Source organism: Cavia porcellus, unplaced genomic scaffold, assembly GCF_034190915.1.
Source record: "Cavia porcellus strain 051 isolate PalLab524CR breed Dunkin Hartley unplaced genomic scaffold, mCavPor4.1 scaffold_3, whole genome shotgun sequence".
Taxonomy (NCBI): Eukaryota; Metazoa; Chordata; class Mammalia; order Rodentia; family Caviidae; genus Cavia; species Cavia porcellus.
The window spans coordinates 95917027-95938866 of NW_026947486.1; the positions used below are offsets into that span (position 1 = coordinate 95917027).

A 21840-nucleotide genomic window follows, 5' to 3' on the forward strand; every position below is an offset into this window, starting at 1 on the left:
CTCTGTCTCTGTCTCTCTCTCTGTCTCTCTCTCCTGTCTGTCTCTCTCAAGTCTCTTTGGAAATAAGCAAACACAAACCAGCCCCATACATGGCCCTAATCACAAGAGCTTGGAAAAAGTGCACACACAGAACATAAGTATAACAAATTGTGCTCGGGACTGTAAATTCCAAAATGTTCAGGTTTACTTTAACTGCTACATGGTCAACAGAAGGGACACACAGGAAACTGAGAGTGCTATACTTCCATTCTGCATGTTCTTAAATATGAAAGCATCTACTTTAATAACTTTTAAATTAAATCCTGTGCATATTTCATTTGCACAGCTAACCTTGTCTTTTATGGACAATTTTCTTTGACTCAAAACCCAGGCTCCCAGAAGGAAGCACCCCAAATTAAAGCCATTTTAATGTGGGGGATTAGCACGAGACTCTTCATTCTCTTACCTGGCCTGTGATGTGAGAGTATCTAGTAGCAACCAAGTTTGAAATCATAAAATGACTCATAGCCTGTAATTTAAACTTTATTTCATATTTATTGTTAAATTACACAAAATCAGTGAATGATCTGTAAAGCTACACCATTGGACAGATGTTTACAGTTGAAATCATAGGATTTACACGATGGTGACAAAAATGTATACTGAGAACACCCCTATGTACAATAGTCAGTATAGACAGAGAAAATGCACTTAATCTCTGCAAACCATGCACACCACAGCAATAACACAGATATTTTTTTTCGGTAACAAAGTTTTTCCACTGGCTCAGGCCTCATCCTGCTTTCCAACACTATCTGTCAGTTTTAAGAGGAAACATTTTCAATTAGAAATAACAAAATGAAATACCATAGTGATCTACAGAATCTTTTAAAAACACAATGTACACAAAATAGTTTCACTTTAAAACACTTTGACTTCAAGGCGTGTGTGTGTGTGTGTGTGTGTGTGTGTGTGTGTGTGTGTGTGTGTGTTTTATTTCTTTCCAGGTTTTTAGGTCTCAGAATTCCCAGGACTGCAATACTATCAGACAAAACAAAAGCTAGACATACTGATACAGGTTCAGAGTTAAGAAAATCCATTTTACACCCCAATACTCAGCTTCTTCTTCAGCTTGTGGCCATATTATTACTGATGAAACCAGATCATGCATGTGAGCAGATTGTACAAGATATGACTTTGCAGTCACAGTTTTAAACATGTCACTTCTTAAAATGTAAATGTCATTTCCAGTTACTTTGGCTGATTGGTGTTGGGGGGTAGTGTAAGTCCTTTTGAAAGTGTAGGATAATCTATATACCATGGGAACCACTTCGTTGACTGGACTCAACTCATAATTGATATCATAAAAGTATTTTTATGTAGACTTACGCTATCAATTTACACTCCTCAAAGTATATTTTCTGATACTTCACTGAAGAATGCTATTTTTATTATTTCATAAACAAAAACCTTACAGAAGGTTTAACCCCCAAAGTATCAAGAAAGCTTTTAGTGTTACTGAAGAACGCTGGCCATCCCAGGACTTGTTCTAGTTCTTTATTTCTGCACTCATTATTGTCTACAAATTTTTCAACACACACACACAGAAGAACCAGTGGGCCAGAAATAGCTAGCCGAACTGGAAACATTACAATAAAGATGTACAAAACGTAAATAACAGTTCACATTCAGGTTTGATTCTACCTGATCGAGAAGAACTTTAGCAATATTGTAGACACATTATCCTGTTCAAAAGTGGCTTGATAGGGACCTCACTGCACAAACATTGGTGAGACAATTCTAGAGAAAGAAAGTCCTGACTTTAATCCAGGATTATATATCACAACAAATTCAGCAACACACCATTTAGATGATGAAGATTCTATACACGGGTTCATTTGGAATGAGCACAACTCGGAGAAACCTTAAAGTGAATGAGAAGCAGCGCCTAAAAGATTCCAGAACTGTTGAAATTACAGTGCCCAGAAAGCATCTGAAAATTAGATCTTAACATTGGTATTTCATTTGGAAAAAAATAGGCTTTGTTTAGTATAAGTTAGACCCTGTTTAAAACCTTTAAACAGTAAAAGGTAGAAAAAGCTTAAAATTTTAAAGATCTCTTAAATTACAAGATATGAGCCCTGTTCTACTTTAAAGGCAAATATTTTTACATAAAATCACCCACATTGAAGGGAGGAATTCCTTATTGTCTATAGTTAGATAAAATGCATTATCAATTGGTATTGTGTTCAAATAGATCCCTTGTGAAAATCAGAAGAAAATAAAAGGTTTTGCATGTTATTTGATGTTTACGCTATATTAAGCCAGGAAGGAAAAGTTTGCTTCCAAGATTGAGTTTAAACAGTGTATGGAACATCTTTTAAAGTCCGCCTCTTAGCCATAAGCTAAGTGGTCACATTTTATATTTTCATTCTGTCTCCATTCCTAATTTAAGAACTTCTTAAAATATCTAAACAGTAATTTCTGGTGAGTCTGGTTTGGCTTTTGGATTTCATAAATAGCCTACCCCCCAAAAAAAGACAATTTAATTACATATGGAGATTTGTTTCACCCACACACGGTATAACATGTCATTGAAAGGCAACCGTAAAGGCAACATCTAAACTGTTTTTTAACTTCCAAAATTAAGGAAGCAGGATGTGTTGGGATATTTTTATCTTTTAAGATAGGCTGTGTTTGGGGTGGCGCTTTGGGAGATGTGAGCATGGCCTCTCAGGGCCCCTTAACGCCATTTCTCTACGCTGCCTATGTAGTCATTGGTGCCACTGCTGCCGCTGCTGCTATCATTCTGCTTGTGGCCTGGGCTCTGTTTCTGGTTTGACCGGTTCTCCTTCTGGCTCAAATTCTGACTCGAGTTCTGAGTCAGATTTTGAATCAGATTCTGAGTCAGGCTCTGATTTGCATTGGGATTTGGGTTCTGACTCTGATTCTGACTCGGATTCTGGCTCTGGCTCTGGCTCTGGCTCTGGAAATGGGTCTGGAGGAACCTTCCCTTCAGAAACTTGCGTTGCTCCTGACGCTTCCGCCTGGCCTCCTGATGCTCTTTCTGCCTCATAAACTGATACCTCTGCAAAAACAGGTCTTTTGCATAGCTGTACAACTCCATATCCAGAAAATTCAGTCTCTCAATACGCTTTTGGATATCCTCATTGATCTCTACACTAGAGGCTCTAGTGGTATTGTATTGGGTAAAGGGCGAGATAAAGTTCATGTTGAAGGTCTTCTCAAACAGATATTGGGTCTTCCGCTGAAACTCAGTGAGGCCGAAGAAAGCCATGTGCTTCAGGTTGGACTTGGCACTTTCCAGAAGGACCTTGTTTCTCTGCTTTTCCGGCATGACAGAGAGGTTGTAGCAGCCTACCAGGGTCAGATCAGAGAGCATGCGCACCTGGCGGTTGTTGGCCAGATTATAGGGGCAGTCCATGAACTCTTTCAAGGGGCATCCAGACCAGTCATCGCCAGTATAGCAGCTGGGCAGCTCTTCGGAGGTTGGGGGCCTTCCATCACAGACGTGCAGGGATGCTTTCCAGGTCGCCCCGCGCTGCACATGTCTCCACTCACTCAAGTACCGGGACACTGGGTCTCGGAGAATGGTGATGTAGTGGAAGTTCCTATGAATAAAGCACAGGAACCAAGAGTCAGAGATGTGGGTGACAGCCTGGAGGCCAGGAGGTGCATGACATGTGTGATGCTCACTGGCCAGCAAAAAAGGCAAAGAGGGAATGACAAGGGTCTGGTGGCATTTGTCATGTAAGCTGTACTACAGTTCCCCTTCTAAATTCCACTAGCTTGACCAGATAGATCAGTCCCCCACCCAACTTGCTGACACTGTAGCTAAAATAGGTAAATACAAAACAGTTATGGACTCAAGACAATGGCCTTGTCATACTTCAGTCCTATTTTCTTTATTTTATTTTTTTATCGGTACCGGGGATCGAACTCATGACTGTCTGCTTGCAAGGCAGGCACTTATGCCACTGAGTTCACTCCTATTTTCTTCTCCCCCTTTTTTTGCCCCTTCTCCAGCCAATGGCAAAATCCTCCCAGTGATATCAGTGGCTCAGAAGGCAGCCATTTTATTTCACATTCTTTACCTTAAACCCCCATTAACTGATCATGAAATGGAGACTCCATGAAAGCCAACAATTTATTGACATGAAATGGGTAAATGAGCTCGAATTCTAATCCTTCTTGTGAAATACACACAAGCATTTCCCAGTCTCCATTCTAATCTGAAAATCATACTAAAAATCCAAAATTGCACTGAAGGAGTGTCTAGCATGATAACGCTCAGCTCATAAGTTATGGAAATGGAATGCAGAGATTTGCAGAGCCACCCAGGGCTTCCAGAAATAAACACTGTGGTTAGTCACAGAGTGAAACAGACATGGTAGCTGCCAATGGTATGTCTGAAGACAACTACCTTAGTCTGAATCTTTGCTGCTACAGCAATATTCCCAGGAGAGGAAAGTTAAGTCTATTGGCTCCAAAATATCCCTTTTCTTTACCCACTAAAAGGACAACGTATAGATGCCAGCAAAAGTGGAGACTTTGATGTATGCTTATCTTTCCTTTTGATCTGCAAATAAAGTTCTTTACTCAAATAACTTGCAGATATTCAAGCCACAGAGTGACATACTCACAGCCATACATACCAAGTGTACACACGCACACACACCATACTCCAGGAATGTCAAAGGTCTATGATCCTGGATGCTCTATGAGAACAAAAGACGCTCTGGTTGTGCTTTCCATGAGAAATGAATTTTAATTCCGGGGCAAAAGATGATGAATGAGGTCACTGAAGTGTATATCGTGAAAGGAAAACAGCAGCAAACACTGAATGTTGGCATTACTTTCTTAAAGGAAAACTGGGGGAAGGCTTCAGCTTTTGTGAACTTTATCCATCCCCCCTGGAGGGGCTGGGGCTGGTTCTCTATCTAATATGTATGCAAGGAGCCAGAGAGAACTCTCTCAGCCTCCCGGCTGGCGGAATGCCCACTGTGGAACATGTCTTTCAATTTTTGGGTTTGAAACATCTGAAGCCTCCTGGCATCTATCTTCTATGCCTCTACCCACCGCATGGCATTTCTTCTACCTGGCGTAGACTTCCTTCTTCGATTGGAAAATTCTACTGACCCTTCAAGGCTCAGTCCAAGTCCCACCTCTCCTTTGAGAAAAATCCCTTCCCCTGCTGCTGTGGTCATTCTTTCCTGTGTTGCAATAGTGCTTCCATACTTCGTCTTTGCTAAACCACTTTCCATACTGAGTTACAATTGTTTGCATTTGCACTTAAACTACTTTCTAAAACAAGGACTTTGCTCTATATTTCTACAACCCTCTTCCCATTCGTTCCAGTTCACACCTTTGCCTAGCACACTGCAGAATCTTGCAGTCTCCTTTAACCACTTGTTCAATGAACTGTGCTGGGGAAGAGGAAGGAGAGGGATGGGGGCATGTGTCCACATAAAAAAATCTGGGTCATCACCCGAGTGCATTGCAAAAAATAACAGGAAGGTGATTAAACAAAAAAAAAAAAAAAACCTTTACACATTTTTGGGAACAAACATTGAGCACAGAAGAATGTGGGAGACAGGATGAGGGGGCCAAGAGCACCTCGTTTATCTCTGTACTTCTAGAACTTCACCTTTCTGATGTTACTAAAATTCATCTGTGTGAAGAAGCCTTGCTAAAGAGTAGCAGCGTTTGTTTTCCTGTACCTTTCACTAAGGAAGATAGCTACTGTATGCACAGGCTCCCTCCTCCTACTCATACTTTTGGTATCATTCATTCTTTTATTCATCATTCATTCATTCATTCATTCATTCTGCATATATTTATCAAGCATTTCTGCGAGGCCTGAGGAAACGGTGTAGCGGTAATTAGTCTAATTATTTGGGAAAAAGAAATTTATCTAGGTCAGTGACCCATCTGGATTAACGTTTTAACCAGGTTTTCCGGCATGCACTGTAATGGAAGGCGTCCTTAATGGAGTCTCCTTCATGCTCAGCTGTGGCTCTCCTGCCCGAATTTATTTTCCTGGTTTAAGCCTATAGTGACCTCTTCTGGTACAGCTTAGAGTGCTGCAGTGCAAGTCCGAGGTTCCCTCTCCTAAACACTCATCCTTGCCTTTTAGACCAGACAGACCCTATCCACTTGCTAGGATAGGATCACAATGTTTTATGAACATCAGACTTACACACGAGTACTGGTATAGCCAGGCTTCATACTGAAGGTACTCAAGGTTTGATAAATATGCTCTGAATAAATGAATGAATACCAAAAGTAGGAGTGGAAAGAGAGACGCAACACAGGACAGCTTCTCATGGTAGGGATGTATGTGACCCTTAGGGGTCACTTTCAACCTTAAGGCTGCCAAGTGGCCATAGGTGACTACAACAGCTCAATATGGACATTCTCAGTCACACACACACACACACACACACACACACACACACACACTGCCTGGGTGAGGACGGCTACCTCGACTCAGGTGACAATATCTCTAGAGATTCCATGAGTTAAACAGCCACTTTCTTCTAAGGAAAATAGTCCCAGGGGCCCAGGTGACCTCATCAAGGGTCCTTGATGCTGCTGGGAAACATGAGCTGGTGGGTGGAGGAAGGATGAATGAAGGGAGGGGAAGGTCTGCAGCGCTCGGGGCCTTCGGAATGACATGGGTGGCCTGGAGTGGGAAAGCAGGTAAGGGTAACACCTTGAGGTTTCTTTGGATATAGGGCCCAGGCTGCTCTTTACTCTGAAGGTAGAGGCTCGCAAGGAAATAGCACCACAATACACGATGTGCAAGCCCAATGTGATGGCAGCACAGGCGCATTCAGGGACACCAGACACAGACACAGGCATACTCTTTCAGGTTAGTCCAGAGTGGTGCTGTTTAAGACTTGCTGTTCCTCAGCATCTAATGTGCCTGCTGGGGCTGAGGAGGGCTAAGATGTGGCAAGCTAAGGGAAGTGGCACAATGGAATGTATGAGCAATGACTGGAGGATGTTCAGAGGGTGAGGAAATTCCCTCATACAGGTCTTATGCCTCAGCCCTAGCCTAAAGATAGGGAAGGGCTTTAGGTAGTTTTTTTTTTTTTTTTTTTGCAGGCTAAAAGAAAGAAAAGAGTATGAGGCAAAAAGAGCGGCATGAGCAAAGGCACTGAGGCACCAGCCAGCCCATTGTAAATATGGGAGATAATGGCATTAAGAATCCCTTGAAGAGCTGAAGAGGGACACATGGTTAAGGGTCTGATTATGCAAGACCTCACAGGGCACCTTAAAGAATTTATATACATCCATCAAATTATTGTACCATGCCTCATAAATTTGTACAATGACATAGCACATATCAATTAAAAATGAAATTTTAAATGCACTAATCAGGCAAAAAAAGAAGGCTTTTAAAGGGTTTTAGGCAGAGGAGCAGCACAATGAGGAAAGATCCTTATGTACAATGTGTGGTGGTGGAATTAGGGACATTTAGCGGCTACTGCAGAAGACAAGGCAAAAGAGGAGATGGGGCAGCCTAGTGAAATATGTAGGAGGAAGAAGAAACCAGATTTAGTGACAAAATAAACAGAGGACAGTGAAGCCCAGGATGGCTCCAAGGCTTCTGGAGGAGGGTTTGTGGTCCCTGTGACTCATCCAATTGGAGAGCTGGAGGGACTCTCTGAGAGGAGGCCGGACTTAAGAGAAAGATCAAGAGTGAGCAGCAGAATCTGGTAGCTCCAGGCCACAAGGCCTTAGGTAGGGATTTGTTTTTTACTCTACTTGTGTGGCTTTGAAACTCCGAGGACAGTACTGCTGTATCCCCAGGCTTTCTTCGTTATGCTAACTACGACTTTCAACCATTCTGTATGCTGCTTTAAGGTTCCTCGCTTCCTGTTGTTCGCCTCCATAGACATCCACATTCTTGGAACGTGGCCTTCCAGGTAGGATCAGACAAATAAGACAAGCAGGGACAGCCTGTCATCTGCCCCATCTCGACACCATTCATCTTCATGTGGCCTCACATTCCATGGACCTCTTGGGCACCCACGCTACACCACTGACATGTAGTAGAGGAAACGGTGTCATTCTTTCGCTTTATATGGAATTCTGAAACCCAGTCTACACCGTCCTGGATTGATGCAGGTTATTTGTGGCTCTGCCAATTCTCCCTGGTTAAAGGAAGTATGATCTGTGGAAGTGCATTTGGATTCTGATTGTAGCCCCCCAATATCTTCACTATGCCTTCTTGTCTGATTGGCACTTCCTGCATCCTGGCATTGATCACCATGGAATAATATGCAGCCAAGAGCAGATCCATGGTAGCTGCTACAAATCTCCCCTCAGGTTGACATAAACCTGAAGAGTGCTGTGGAATTGACTGATTTAATTTTAAATGAGCACAGCAGGTGAAACCCCAGGAAAATCATGGGGAGGCCATTTGAGTTAGTAGTAATTGGACGAGATTATCTTGTGACCAAATGTGCCACCTCATTAAAATAACTAGGTTTCACATTTAAAATGGAAGTCAGATCTCTCCATCAGGTGCCTGGGTTAATTTAACGACTGATTGCTCAGCGCATCTGTATGCCCCTGATGCCTACATGGGTACAACACAGTGAAAGCTTTGCCGCCTTGTATTGCAGAGTGGTTTTCTAGGTGGCCTTGGGTGACCCAGTTTTCCCACCTTTCTTGCTGGCAGCTATTAAGGATGATTGTAGAATGTGCTAGGAATTCAGTCTCCAGGGAGAGGGAGGAATTGCTTGATACAACCTGGGCCTTAGCCCTGTTCTTCAGGAATGTCAGAATTTGAGAGGGGGTGTTTAAAATCTGGAGTTAGACAGCAACTTCCCAGGACAGCCTAGGTTTTATTTCTGTCTTCCCAAGGGGCACAGTGTCCTTCAAAGCTTTTCCCAGCAAGGCACATTGCCCAGGCTGCCTTTAGGAATCCTTGGCTGTGGGCTCTGCACAGCTGGGCCTCTATACCTCAGATACTTTCCTGAACCTTAGGGGAGCATCTCCTAGTGCATACTAGGCTGCTTTTCTCCCTTGCTGCCTATCTGTAAACACTATATTCTCTTCATGTACCTTGGGGCACATGTGTGTCTCTCGTGGAGCTCACATAAGTTGTCGACTAGTGCACAGTGAACTTGCTTCACAGCTATTCAAGTCTAGGCCACCTCTGTAGAGCAGACTCTCTTTGTTCTTCATAGCTAACCTGGCCAAGTACTTCAAAACACTACTAAATCATTGTCTCCTCCAAAAAGCTTCCCTCTACTTTCCTGGGTGAAATAAACTCCCCCTTCTCTGCACCTAATACCTTGGTATTCTATTGTAAAGTTTATCATAATATGTTATTGGTGTCTAATGATTTTTACACCTTTTCCACTGGTCTTTCAGCTTTGGGAGGGTTTGCATCGTTTATCAATAGAAGCTTCTCTTGCCGTGGTCCCTTGTCTAGCATATAGTAAGGAATTAATAAACGATTATCAAAAGAACACAGAGAGTTTAGGATGGGCAATAGAAAAATGCATATCTAATTCTTTGATAAGAAAAAGCCACTAGATGTCACTATAAAATAACAGATGTACTATATTATTTCTGTAATGGAACATTTTATAGAGACCCAGTTATTTTTTAGCTGTTATGCCTTTCTGTGCAGCAGCCCAGATTAAAAGGCTGAGAAGTTTATATATCTTGTGATATGAGCAACTACTTTGAAGATACAAATACACAATGCATTAACCACTGTTGTCCTCCTGCTATTTTGTTTTGGAATGCTGTATCATTGTTTTTATTGTTTTCTCTCTTTAAAATACAAAAAATTAAATAAGTAAATGAATAAATATGAGAACCATATTTTTCATCCTTACTTTAACAAACTTTGGGAAAGCAGTGCCTGAGTTCTAAATCACAGAAATCTTGTCAGAGAAAGAAGAAATCCCCGAGACAGCAAATCATCCTTGCACACAGATCAAGGTCCAACCCAGCATTTTAGAGGTGAGGAAATCATAGCCCCGAGAGAGAGGGAAGGATTTACCAACAAGTTGCGAGTTGCCAATAGCCCTTCAGAATCAATCTAACTTCAAGGAGTATTTTTGGGCTGATGGCGTGTATTTTTAGTAGACTCTCATTTTCATGTCTGTTAATTACTCAGGATGACACATTCAACCAGGCACAAAAGCATTCACTAACTCGCTGAAAGGGAAAACAACCGACCACCTCACAGCGACTGCACAGCAAGGAGCTGGGGGCACTTCGTGCCTGGCATTTCACCACTAATTCGCAACAGTCTTATGAATCAGATATCATTTCCGTTATGAGGATGAAGAAACTGAGATGCAAAGGGAGGTGATTTGAATGAGGTCCAAAATCTGTGTCACAAACCCAGGACTTCTGGCTGTAAGAACAAATTAAAGAATGGTTTCAAAGTGTGGTTCCAGAACCAGCTGCAGGAACATCGCTGAGGAACTTGCTAGAAATGCACATTCCTGGCTCCACCTATCGAATAAGAAACTCAGGCACTAGGGGACTTGGCACACTATGTTTTTAGCAAACCCTGTTAAAAATTGTTATGCAGGGGGGCTGGGGATTTAGCTCAGCGCCATAAGCACCTGCCTTGCAAGCAGGCGGTCGTGAGTTCGATCCCCGGTATCGATAAAAAGAAAGAAGAAAAAAGAAAAAAAAATTGTTATGCATGAGCACAGATACACACAAACGCACACACACACAAGCTTGAGAACCACTGTTTTTGTTTTTTGTGGGGTTTCTTTGTTTTGTTTTGTTATATTTTGTTTTTGAGACAGGATCTCACCATGTGGTCCAGGCTGGCCTTGAACTTATTACGTAGCCCAAGTTGGCCTCAAATTTGCTGTGATCCTCCCACCTCAGCCCTCCCAAGTGCTGGGATTATAAGCATGCACCAGCTGAGAACCACTGTACAGGCATGTGCTTCAGAGATCAGAAGTCTCTCAGAGATTTTACAGGCATCCAAACCAAGCGAGCCTCCCACAAGAAGCACAGGGGATCCCTGCCTGGTTAAGGCAAGTCCAAGGAACTTAGCCTAAGCCAAGTTCTGAGCACTGTGCTGTAAATATTTACTTTCCTTTGAGCCCGCTGGTTCACGAAAGGCCATGATCAGGCTTTCCCTGCACTACTCGAAGGGGAAATAAATATCAAAACCATTTCTTTTCGATGGAAGAAGGCCAGCCGTCTCACAGTGGTTAAGGTCATAGGAGTGATCAATAAAAAGTTAATTTAAGAAAGGAAACAAATTCCTAACCCAAAATCAATAGGAGTAAACATTTTCTTATACCTGTCGCTTAGTTTGTATGCTTTTTAAAGTTCAGCCTTTGCACATATATCTTGTTCTTGGAGTAATGATGAGTAGTAGAAAAATAAGAAGTGTAGTTGGTGGCCCTAAGTAAGCTGCAGATAGGGGGGTTATGTATGATACTGTCATTAGTGCTGAAAGTCTGGTCTCTGCCCTCAGCTAATAACGTCTAAAGCAAATGTGCAGACCTCCCTGTTAACAGCATCTAAATAACCTGACCAAAACAAGGAGGATGCTTTCTGATCAAACAACATTAATACATGAGCACAGATTGAATAAAAGCATAGTCAACTGAATCAAAGGCAAAAGTGCCTTTAATGGGACTGGATCCCTCCAGCCCTGGAGCGCCTATTTTAATTGATTTTCTTGCAGGACTCACACGCTGGCAGTCCCCAGAGGAGTTCCATTAATGTTGTGATCGGCAGTGACAGCAGCTTCAGAAAATAAGTGGGGGGCTTCTCGAGAGGACTACTTTGAAGCAGGTGGACATTCACTTAGAGGTGTGGTTTTTAGTACATTTGACACAACAGTCTGGTGGCCTAGCGGTCATGCTTCAGTGAGAAGGGTGAGCTACACATCTGTAGACGATAGGCGCCGTGAAGCAGTTACAATCATGAATCTTCTGTCTTCTTAACACTGGAAAGACCTGAATAATCCAGACACTGAATCTCTCCTTTACTCTTTACGTTAATGCCATGAGTTTGTGACTCAGTTTCCCTGGAAAATTCAGGAGATATGGAGAGCAGAGCTACTCCTTGGTAACCCACTGACCTACAGGACCACCAGGATTTTACTGGTTTGTTCAAGGGACTGATTCGTCTCCTGAGGAAGGTATAACTATTCCAGGCAGGTCACCTACTGGACAGAAAAGCAACTCGCACAGGCTGATGGGCTTGCACTCACCAAACAAGCTACAGTCACATGCTGCCTCTCTGTCAAGTATGAGACATACATACAATGCTCCCATAGATTACAAGATAGCCTAGGTGTGTAGGAGGCTACACCATGTAGGTTTCTGCAGGTACGCTATGAAGTCTGCTCAACGTATCAGCTAGTGCACAGGTCTCAAAACATCTCCCCATTTTTGAGTGATGTATGACTGCACGTGGTTTGCCTCACTGAGGCCTTCTGCCATTCCTTAAACCTCACTCAAAGGAACTTTCTGTGTATAGAAGCCAACTTTTTCTTTCTTTCTTTCTTTCTTTCTTTCTTTCTTTCTTTCTTTCTTTCTTTCTTTCTTTCTTTCTTTCTTTCTTTCTTTTGCAGTCCTGGGGAATTGAACTCAGCACCTTCACACTGAGCTACAATCTCAACCTGTGTTAATTTTTGCAAATTTTGAGGAAGAGTCTTACCAAGTTGCTAAACTGCCCAGGCTGGACTCAAGACTTGCCATCCTCCTGCCTCAGCCTCCCAGAGTGCTGGAATCACGGGATGTATGCCACCATGCCCAGACACACAACTAACATCTTAATGAATTTATTTTTTCTTCCTCTGGTTAGCTGAAAGTTCACCTACCTGTGTGCTGTGGGAATACTTAAGTAAGCACACATGGTCTAAATCAGGAAAGTGATGGGGATTTTTCTTTCCAGAAAAAAAGTCTTCTAATTCTTCTAAATTCAAATTCAAGGTGGAGTTCTTCACATAAGCAGTCATGGTGATATGTACTTCTTTGTAAAAGAACTCACTCCCCTCTTTCCCAAAGGCCAGTAGGTTTCAAAGTACACAAATCTAAGGGCTTCTGCAAACAATGAAAACTCTGGGTTCTTTAACAAGATGTGAAATTCCAAACTTTATGACCCGTATTCACCAACCTTTACCCAGAATCTACTCACAGTTTAGCATCATGAAGTTTGGCAGCTTACACTTCTCTTCCCACATTTTTTGCATTCCAAACTTACTTCGTGCATCTCAGTTCATTAATACTTAGGGTGCTTTTGAGGTGAAAAGAACTTTTAGACAAAACTCCCTTCAGTGTGTAGATGAGTCAGCCTGATCCGAGGAAGGGATGTCATCTGTCCAAGTCACATTGAAATCTGTTTTGTCACTGATTAACAAACTTGGGCTTTTAGACTTCCTCTCCGGGGACTCCTCCCTCCTATGTGACATCCCCTGTCAGACTGCTATCCTCTGGAGTAAGCAGGGATAGGGCTTGGTTGTCTTCATTTCTCTAGCACTGAAACAGGAGTAGAACTGGGGTGACAGGGTGAGGAATAGTGAGCTCCAAATCCCAGGGAAATTTTTAAGTGCCCCCACTGGCTGCCATGATTAATGTCTTGTTCTCTTGCTCCTTGGATAACTTTCTTTCTTTCTCTCTCTCTCTCTGTCTCTCTCTCTCTCTCTCTCTCTCTCTCTCTCTCTCTCTCTCTCTCTCTCACACACACACACACACACACACACACACACACACACACACGAGGTCTTGCTAGTTTTCCAGGACTGACCCTTGTGATCCTAGCTGGGATTATGGGCGTGAGCCATCACACCCAACTTCCTAGTATCTCTAGACTCCGAAACCCATTGCTTCTGCCTTTTTATTGGCTATGAAACACTCTGTGATCCAGGTCACCACTAAAGAGGAATAAAACACATACTTTTGGGATGTTCAATTAGGAAATGGGCGGTTGCGAGAAGGGAGGGCATAGTGTCTCCTCAGCCCTGGGGGTGAGAACCTTGGCCTCTGGTTGAAAACAACTGCCAAATGGATTCCTGATCAATGAATCGAATTTCAGTGACCTAGAAGTGACCATCAGTAGAGCTGTAGGCATGGTGAGGAAGCCATGTGTAAATGGGCACCTACTTTCAAAGGAAGAATTTACTTGGGTAAGGGAAGGAAAAAAGGTAAAGGCAGAATACGCAGTAGTTAATCGTTAACAGCGCCACCTAGAGGGCAAGTACAAAATGAGTCCGGGAGGAGTTTTCCTCCTGTTATGGTCACCAAGGAAGGCTTCCTGGAAGAGGATCAGGTGGGATCTGACAAGGCCTCAAGGACAGGAAAGATCTGATCAGGTGTGCGCAGCCATGGTGGTGCAAGCAGGGGCATTATGACATAAGCAAACAGCCCAACAGAGAGAACAGTAACACATGCCATGAGTGAATAGGTGTCAGCCACTTTCTTACACAGCCTTCTCAATCAATGCTAAGGTCTTCATTTCAGGTGCTGTTCAGGCAAGGAAGGGGGCGTGTATTCTAGACCTGCGCTGTCCAGCACAGGGCCACCAGCTGTGCGTAGCTAGTGAGTACTTGAAACGTGGCCGGTCTCCACTGAGAAGTGCATTTTGTAAATTGGTATACACATGCTGTACATAATATTTACATTTGCTTACAGAAATCAGCACATTCAATCATATCTTGATTATTTTCAGTTCTCTTCCCCCACTATTATCTCTGAGAAGTTCTGTAAATGGTTTTAAGCATACTAAGATTTCCAAAATATAGAGATAAAATAATAGCTAATTATTAATTATCTGCACTGATTATATGTTCAAATGATAATGTTTGGGCTATACTGTTAAATGAAATATTATTCAAATTAATTCCATCTGTATCTTTTCATTTTTCAGCATAGGCACCAGGAAATTTAAACTTACTTATATGACTTGCTTTGTATTTCTGTTGATAATGGTCTTCTAGAGCCACAATGCCTGGGTTCAAATCCCAGCTCTGGTTGTTAGTAGCTGTGTCATATTGGACAAATACCTTAACCTCTCCGTGCTTCTGTTTTCCCATGTAGAATGTGGGAAAAGTCAGGGATCTTTAGAAAGAGGCACTATAGAAAAGGTCCTTAAAAATGTGCCTGAAACATAGCACTCAACAAATATTTCTTACTATTATTTATCTTATTGTAACACAGATAAGGATATTCAACAAAAGGGTGTCATTCAACCTTCCTAAAATAGAGCTGCTTAGAATCTACCTTCACCTTTGTTTGACGTTTGTCCCTGCCTTACTGGATGCCCAGTTTGGTCTTTGTAGCTGCATTAACCGGTGTGTCTGGGTCCCTGGCTTGCATGCCCTGGCCCACAGGTTACCCACTCTCACTTGGACATGCACATAGCCTCAGGAGCCCCAGCCAGGAGCATGACAGGCCCAGTGGGAGCAGGAAATGTGAAGTAGGAGGCAGCTGGATAGGCCAGGATGTGAATGAGGGTCTGACCAGCAGGTTTTGAGAGCCCCTTACACAGCATTAGCAATGGGATCTGAACACTTCAGAGACACTGGGGCCTGAGTAGGGGTGCGGCTGGCAGCCATCTTAGCCCAGGCTTACTGTTCCACAGATGTGGAAACCAGATAGCCTGCTCTGCGGCATCTCCAGACGTGGTGAAACACACAGGCATGTGGAATCATTTCTTCAGGGACCTTCACAGAGACAAGGAATCAAGTAGCAGGGCTTTTTCACATGGTAGGCAGTCAATAAATAATACTTGAGGCCATTTTGAGCCTGCTGTGGCTAGTCCTATGCATTCACCTGAGCCTGCTGTGCAGCCGCTGTCTGGGAGGCAAGCACCTCAAGAGCGCTGGGGAGAAATCATTAGAGGAAATCCAGTCAGGAAAATATCTGCTCTCAGCATTGTGCTATTTTCCAGAACAGCACAGGGGAAAAGTTTCCCCCTAAATGAAGGCAACTCTCCTTGAGCCCTCGGTTGATTTTAATGAGTTCTAATATTGTTTTAAGGTGCTGAGAGAAATGAAGTGAAAACCCAGGCTTTCGTTGGGGAAGCAGGCCTCAGTAATCATTTCAACTGTAAAGAATCAGAGGCAGTCAGAATTTCAGGGGCTAGTGGGGCCATGCCTCCCTTTCCCTGGGAGGGGTTTTCTTCAGATATCCTGGCTGCAAAAGGCATAATTACAGAACAATATGGCTGTGCCACATGTGTGTGGAAATAAGCATTACATACGGTACAGGCACAACCTTGTCCCTTTACAAGGGTAATCGTGGGGGTAAGGAAACAACTCATTAATCTGCCACCAAACCTCTCTACCTGAAGAATCTGATGCCAAGCTGGTGTGAGCACAGGAGCACAGGAGCGGGCACTGAACACACAGAGATCTTGTTCAAACACAAGGAATTACTTGCACAGCTATGTTAATGCGGAAAGCTGGCAAGACTTCCCTAAGACCTGTATAACAGCAGTTTAATTTTTGTGGCATAGATAAAGGACTTTGGAAGTTGTGTTTCTTTTTTAAGGCAAAAGAAGATTTCTCCTGGTATATGGGGTAGCCCTGGGGATGAAGGGTCAGTGATTTTGCTACCCTTCACTCTCAGTAATTTAACATTACACTGTAATGTTCCAAATTTTAGAGAAAAAATCCATTTCTGTACCCATCTAAAATGTGAGGGAACAGGAAAACTTACGGTATGTGAAATCTGATAATTATGCAGGTTGTAAAATGTAAGTTATACTGTAGTTCTTTCGTTACAGCATAAATACCCCACAGGTTGTGACAGAATAGGAATTTTTTTCCTTTAAAAATGGCACTTTACAAGCTCTATCTTGTACAAGATGGGGCCTTATTTCATGGAAAAAAGTTAAGGCCATTTGATTGGTGACGGTGGGGAGCAGTTCCCTGGAGGAGAAGCCCAAGAGTGCTCCACGCCTCACCTCTGCACACCCGGCACTGCAGGTTACTCTCTGGTCCAGCGAGTGCCATGTGGTGGATATGTAAAATGGTCAGCTGGTTAAAGGCAGGTCGCTGAGAAGGTGACAGATAGGAGCCACCCATTGTCTACATTTGCCCAGAGGTTTGGCAGGCTCCCAATCACTTTGCTAATGTGAACACAAAAGCCCAGAGATAGGGGCCGGGGATTTAGCTCAGTGGCATAAGCGCCTGCATTGTAAGCAGGCAGTCGTGAGTTTGATCCCTGGTAACGATAAAAACGAAAAAGACAAAAAAAAAAAAAAAAAAAAAAAGCCCAGAGATAAAGCATTGAGACTTATTCAGAGTCATGTGGCCGGTTTATAATACAGCTAGAATCCCAAATGTTAGGATCCCAAACCATGTCTCTGACTCCACAGTCAGTTTCTAGAACATCATGCTCAAGATGGTTGATTAACAAGAGTCAGGTTTTAGGAAAAGGTAGCCCTTCTGGTTGGTAGAAGCTCCATTACCCTCCATTGTGAGATCTGAAACCTATACAGGAAGGCTCAAAGTCAATGCTCACCTTGTGTTCTTTGATACTGTGATTTGAGGAACTATTTTCAAGAAAATTGTGTGTAATCTACTAGCAGGTAATTTCTTACTGTTATGGTTTTTTGTTTTGTTTTGTTTTGTTTTGTTTTGTTTTGTAGTTCTGTATTGCGTGTACCCTTACGCCGCTTTGGTTTGTTTTGTGTTTTTCTCTTTTTCCTCTTAAATAAAAAAAAAAAAAAAAAAAAAAAAAAGTCAATGCTCACACCTAGAGATGTTATCTGACCCTGGCATCCCAACTCAAGGCAAGTACAGGAAGTGAGCACCACCCTTGAAGTTTTTTGTCAGTCACTGACTCTGAAGATAAGCCTGTGGGAAGTCATGTTCATGTACATGATGTGTAACCCACCTACAGGGCTTCCCCTCTGATTTGGGCTTTCTCCCCGGAACTGAACATTTCCAAAGACTCATGGGAAGGCAAAGTCAAGGTGATGGATGATTACTCTAGGTGATATTCCCCTTCCCACAATGATTTTATAGAAAGGCTAGCAAAAAAAAAATACCTATGAATGTCAGATCCTAGGAAAACGAAGCAAGGAAAGAAGGGAAGGAGAAGAAGAGGAGGAAATGAAGGGAAAGAGAAAAAGGAAGAAAAGCGGGAGGAAACAGACAGGTAGATAGGTTAATAACAATCATAAGTCTTTTCTGTCTTTAGCTCTTCATCAATCCTGTGAAGTGTACCAGACAAGATATAGCAGAACTCCCATTTTACAGACAAGGAAGCTGAGCCTCAAACAAAGGACATGAAATTACTAGGACCAAAAGCCAGATCTTCTACATCTTCATTCAGTCTTTTCTCACTATTCTCTGTCTTAGTTACTTTTCTCCTTGCTAAGACAAAATATCTGAAGCCCACAGTTAAAGGCGAAAAGGCTTATTTAGCTCAATTTACTTCTCCCATAGTTGGCTGGCTCCAAGGCAGGATGGCATGGCAGAGAAGCATCTCAGAGGAGAAACAGTTCATGGTAGACACAAAGTAAAAGGTAGCAAGGCACAAGTGAGTGACAGGTGACAAGCACCATAGGGTGGGAATCACTCACACCCTTAAACCTAGCATTACATCATGAATCAATTCCAGCAGCACAAACCCTAGATCTAACCACTTCCAAAAGACCTACCTATGACTACGTGAGGCTTTGGGTCAACATCTGGACACAAGCCACAATGCTCAGTAAGCACCAAATGCACACCTCAATTGTGCACTTCTTCTGCCAAACAGTCTGTACATTCTGTAAGAACCTTAAGAAGCGAAACTGCAGCTGTACATGCCCCATGGTTGGCATCTCTGCAGCCAGGGGAGACTTCTGTACCCACCGTGCCACCTGAAAGGTGAGGACAGCCCTTCTTCCCAGTCTATCCCCACTGGTGCCTTTAGTGCTGCCTCTTTTATCCTTTATGGTAGTCAGAGCATCCAGCTCTCCTCCGCCCTCCACCCCTTGTTCTGTATCTTTCCTTGCCTTTCCCCACAGGCTCTTCGCTTAGGCTGCTCAAATCTAAAGAACATTATTAGAAAGCCCCCTTTCACCCTAGCATCACGCATGTAGCAGCGAAATGCAGATTTATGTCTTTAAAAAGCACCCCTAAGCAGCAGGGAATTACCCTCTCCATGTAAGGTGGAATTTCCAGAGTCAGTGGGGCAAGGAGCCTTCCTAAAATCACAGCCTGCGGGTAGCTCGTGATGATACTTGGGCAAAAGGCTGCTTCAGTAGTCACAATCAGGAAATCATTCCTTTCTGCTAAAAAAGAGCAAAGGAATTTAAAACGAAGCTATTTGGTGACAGTTTCGATCAAACTTTTTTTTTTTTTGCTTTTCAGCATCATGAATCAGTCATGAACACAGTAAGTTAAAACAAGTCTTGATTTTCCTATGGCTATTTTTGAGGTCCAGTTGTTCCCAACCCTACACCTCTCCATTTAACATTCAGGAGTCAAGGTGTTACTAGAAATGTGTGTGAGAAAGACACACTGACCTTCACCTGCTTCCGTAGAGAAGAGAGTGTATTGACAGCTGAAGTATGGGCAGGTACATTTTGGACAGGCTGGTGTTGCTGCGTTTCAGTGTAACAGGTTCAGCTCAGCTGACAAGTGAGTCACCTCGGAGAAACCTAATCAGAAACATTTCTAATTCTCAGTTCATTTGCAAAGACTAGAGAATTATTATTCTGAACCTTTCGGAAGCCAACACACCCTCTTTTTTCCTCCTAAAATGTTCTCTGTGGCAAAGATCTTTTAACAAAGCACATTTGCTTTCTCTCCCATTAGATCGTCATGACAAGCCTATAAAAGAGACGGGTTCAGCCCATTTTATAGACATAGAAATTAGTGCACAAGGAGGTGAAAGGTCAAATAGAAAGTGATCCAGTTACATATGTCTTAAACCCATGTCTAGACATCCAGACTCATTGTGTTCCCCATGCCACTTTTGCTTATTTTATTTGAGAGTGAAAGGAATTTTGCATGACACAGTACAGAGCCTTCAACCACACCCTAACCAGGCTTGCGACCAGAGTCAGCTTTGTGGGGTATCATGACCAGGGGTGCTGGGAATACCACCTCACAGTTGCCAGGAGGCCCCAATACAAAGTTTACCCCTTTAAGGATGTCGTGTGTGTGTGTGTGTGTGTGTGTGTGTGTGTGTTGAAGAGAGGAGGGGGCACAGGTTGTGGAGGGTCAAAGGCCATTAAAAGTCATCAGATGAGGTAAGATAAATGACTTCTAAAACATTTATCCTATGGGTTTAATAATCAGATCACACATTGGGGCAGGGAGGGGTGGGGTAGAGAAAAGGATGTACTGGGCATGAATGGAGCTGGGCATTAAATTCTGAGGACAAAGAAGAAAGCCAAGAAGAAATATAGAGGACCCCAAAGGTATACTTAGCTCCCTTAGAATTGCAGTGGGTCTGACACCTGTCGAGAATATTTAGTATAAAAATACATGTGAAAACAAAGACATAAAGGGTAAAGCATAAGATTTTCCCCCATTTTAATTGCATTAAGCATACAATTTTGCAGAGAAAATTAGCATACTGGCTTTTAGTGGACTCATTTCTCATTAAGCCATTGGTTTGATCTCATCTTATTTTCCTCCCATCACTGCTCACATACGCTAAGGAACTACACTGTAGCTCACATGGCTGCCCGTAGCTTTGCTCACACTGCTGCCTCCAGGTCAGTGCTGCCTGCTCCACCTCTCTGTCCAAACAGTATGCATGGAACCCAAGGGGATGGGTTTCAGGAGTGCCTCAATTACCCAAACTCACACCGTATGCAAGTCCTTTATACAACATGGTGCATCATTTGCATATAACCTACAACTTATCCTCTTCTATACATTGAAATTATCTCTGGATTACTCACAATACCTAATAGAAATAAATGGCATAGTTACACTGTGCTGGTTACTGAATAATAACAAGAAAAAGGTCTACATGTTTGATGTGATTTTTTTTCAAAGAGTTTCTCTCCTGGGTTGGCTGAATTCCTTGATGTTGAATCCATGGATATGGAATACTGTCTTCCACTTCTTTCTTTCTGATGTGCATAGCTGAGGCAGCCATGCTTTTCTCTGAGCCTCTAAAAAAGGTTACTAGACTTCTAAGGGGCCATGCTTTGGAACTCCTGTCTGGGTCTTCTCATCCTTTCAAGGTTGTGAACATCTTGGAGAAAGGGCAGGTCTTCCTTCTTTCTATTTCTCTCTTCTCATGGTGCTTGCTGCACCCAGAAGCTTGTACAAAAATAGTGCTTTGATAAATGCTTTGTAGCTAAACATCTCTGGAGTCAGAAGGTTCTGGAAGCAAGCTCCCACTTGTGTTAACCTTCAAGTCTTGGTTTTCTCCTCTGTATGCACCCATTTCACTGCCATGACTTTTCAGTGCACTGACCCTCAAAGACTGCCTGGCACAAGTGTAAGACACCTGGTACAAATTTCACAATTATTCACTAGTGGTGTGATTCTGCTCTTAGTGAAATGCACAGTCCTCTAAAGCTCCATTTAGCAAAAACTCCTCAGGGCCATCAGCCCAGAAACAAAGAGAAGCAGATGTGGAGGCCTCTGGGCAAGGGTTTGGTAAGTGACCCGAGTCACACTTTATTTACAGTGACATTCACCCTTCAAAATGCTGCAAAATTCAGAAACCAGTTTCAACTTGAATTTGATATCCTGTGGCCCACACGCTGAATGCCACGGAAGCCTCCATTGCTCGAGCAGCGGTTTGTAGGCATGGAATAGCAGCAGTTTTTCATTTTCCAGAGTCCACTTACCCTTCCAAGAATCTCAATGCCTCATTGATTCATAATACAGTGCATAAAGATTTCATTTTTCCTGCCCAC

The 21840-nt window shown here is 42.9% G+C and overlaps 1 protein-coding gene across 5 annotated transcripts in view; it reads right to left on the minus strand.

Moving 5' to 3' along the window:
* Positions 1–514: 514 nt before the first annotated feature.
* Hs6st2 (heparan sulfate 6-O-sulfotransferase 2) overlaps positions 515–21840 on the minus strand; it is a 283885-nt gene continuing 262559 nt past the window's right edge. For all 5 annotated transcript variants that reach the window (XM_063246433.1, XM_063246434.1, XM_063246435.1 and 2 more), the window contains one exon: positions 515–3611. In XM_063246433.1, coding sequence (XP_063102503.1) covers positions 2723–3611 — 889 coding nt within the window. In that variant the 3' untranslated portion in view covers positions 515–2722. The remainder of the gene's footprint in view (positions 3612–21840) is intronic.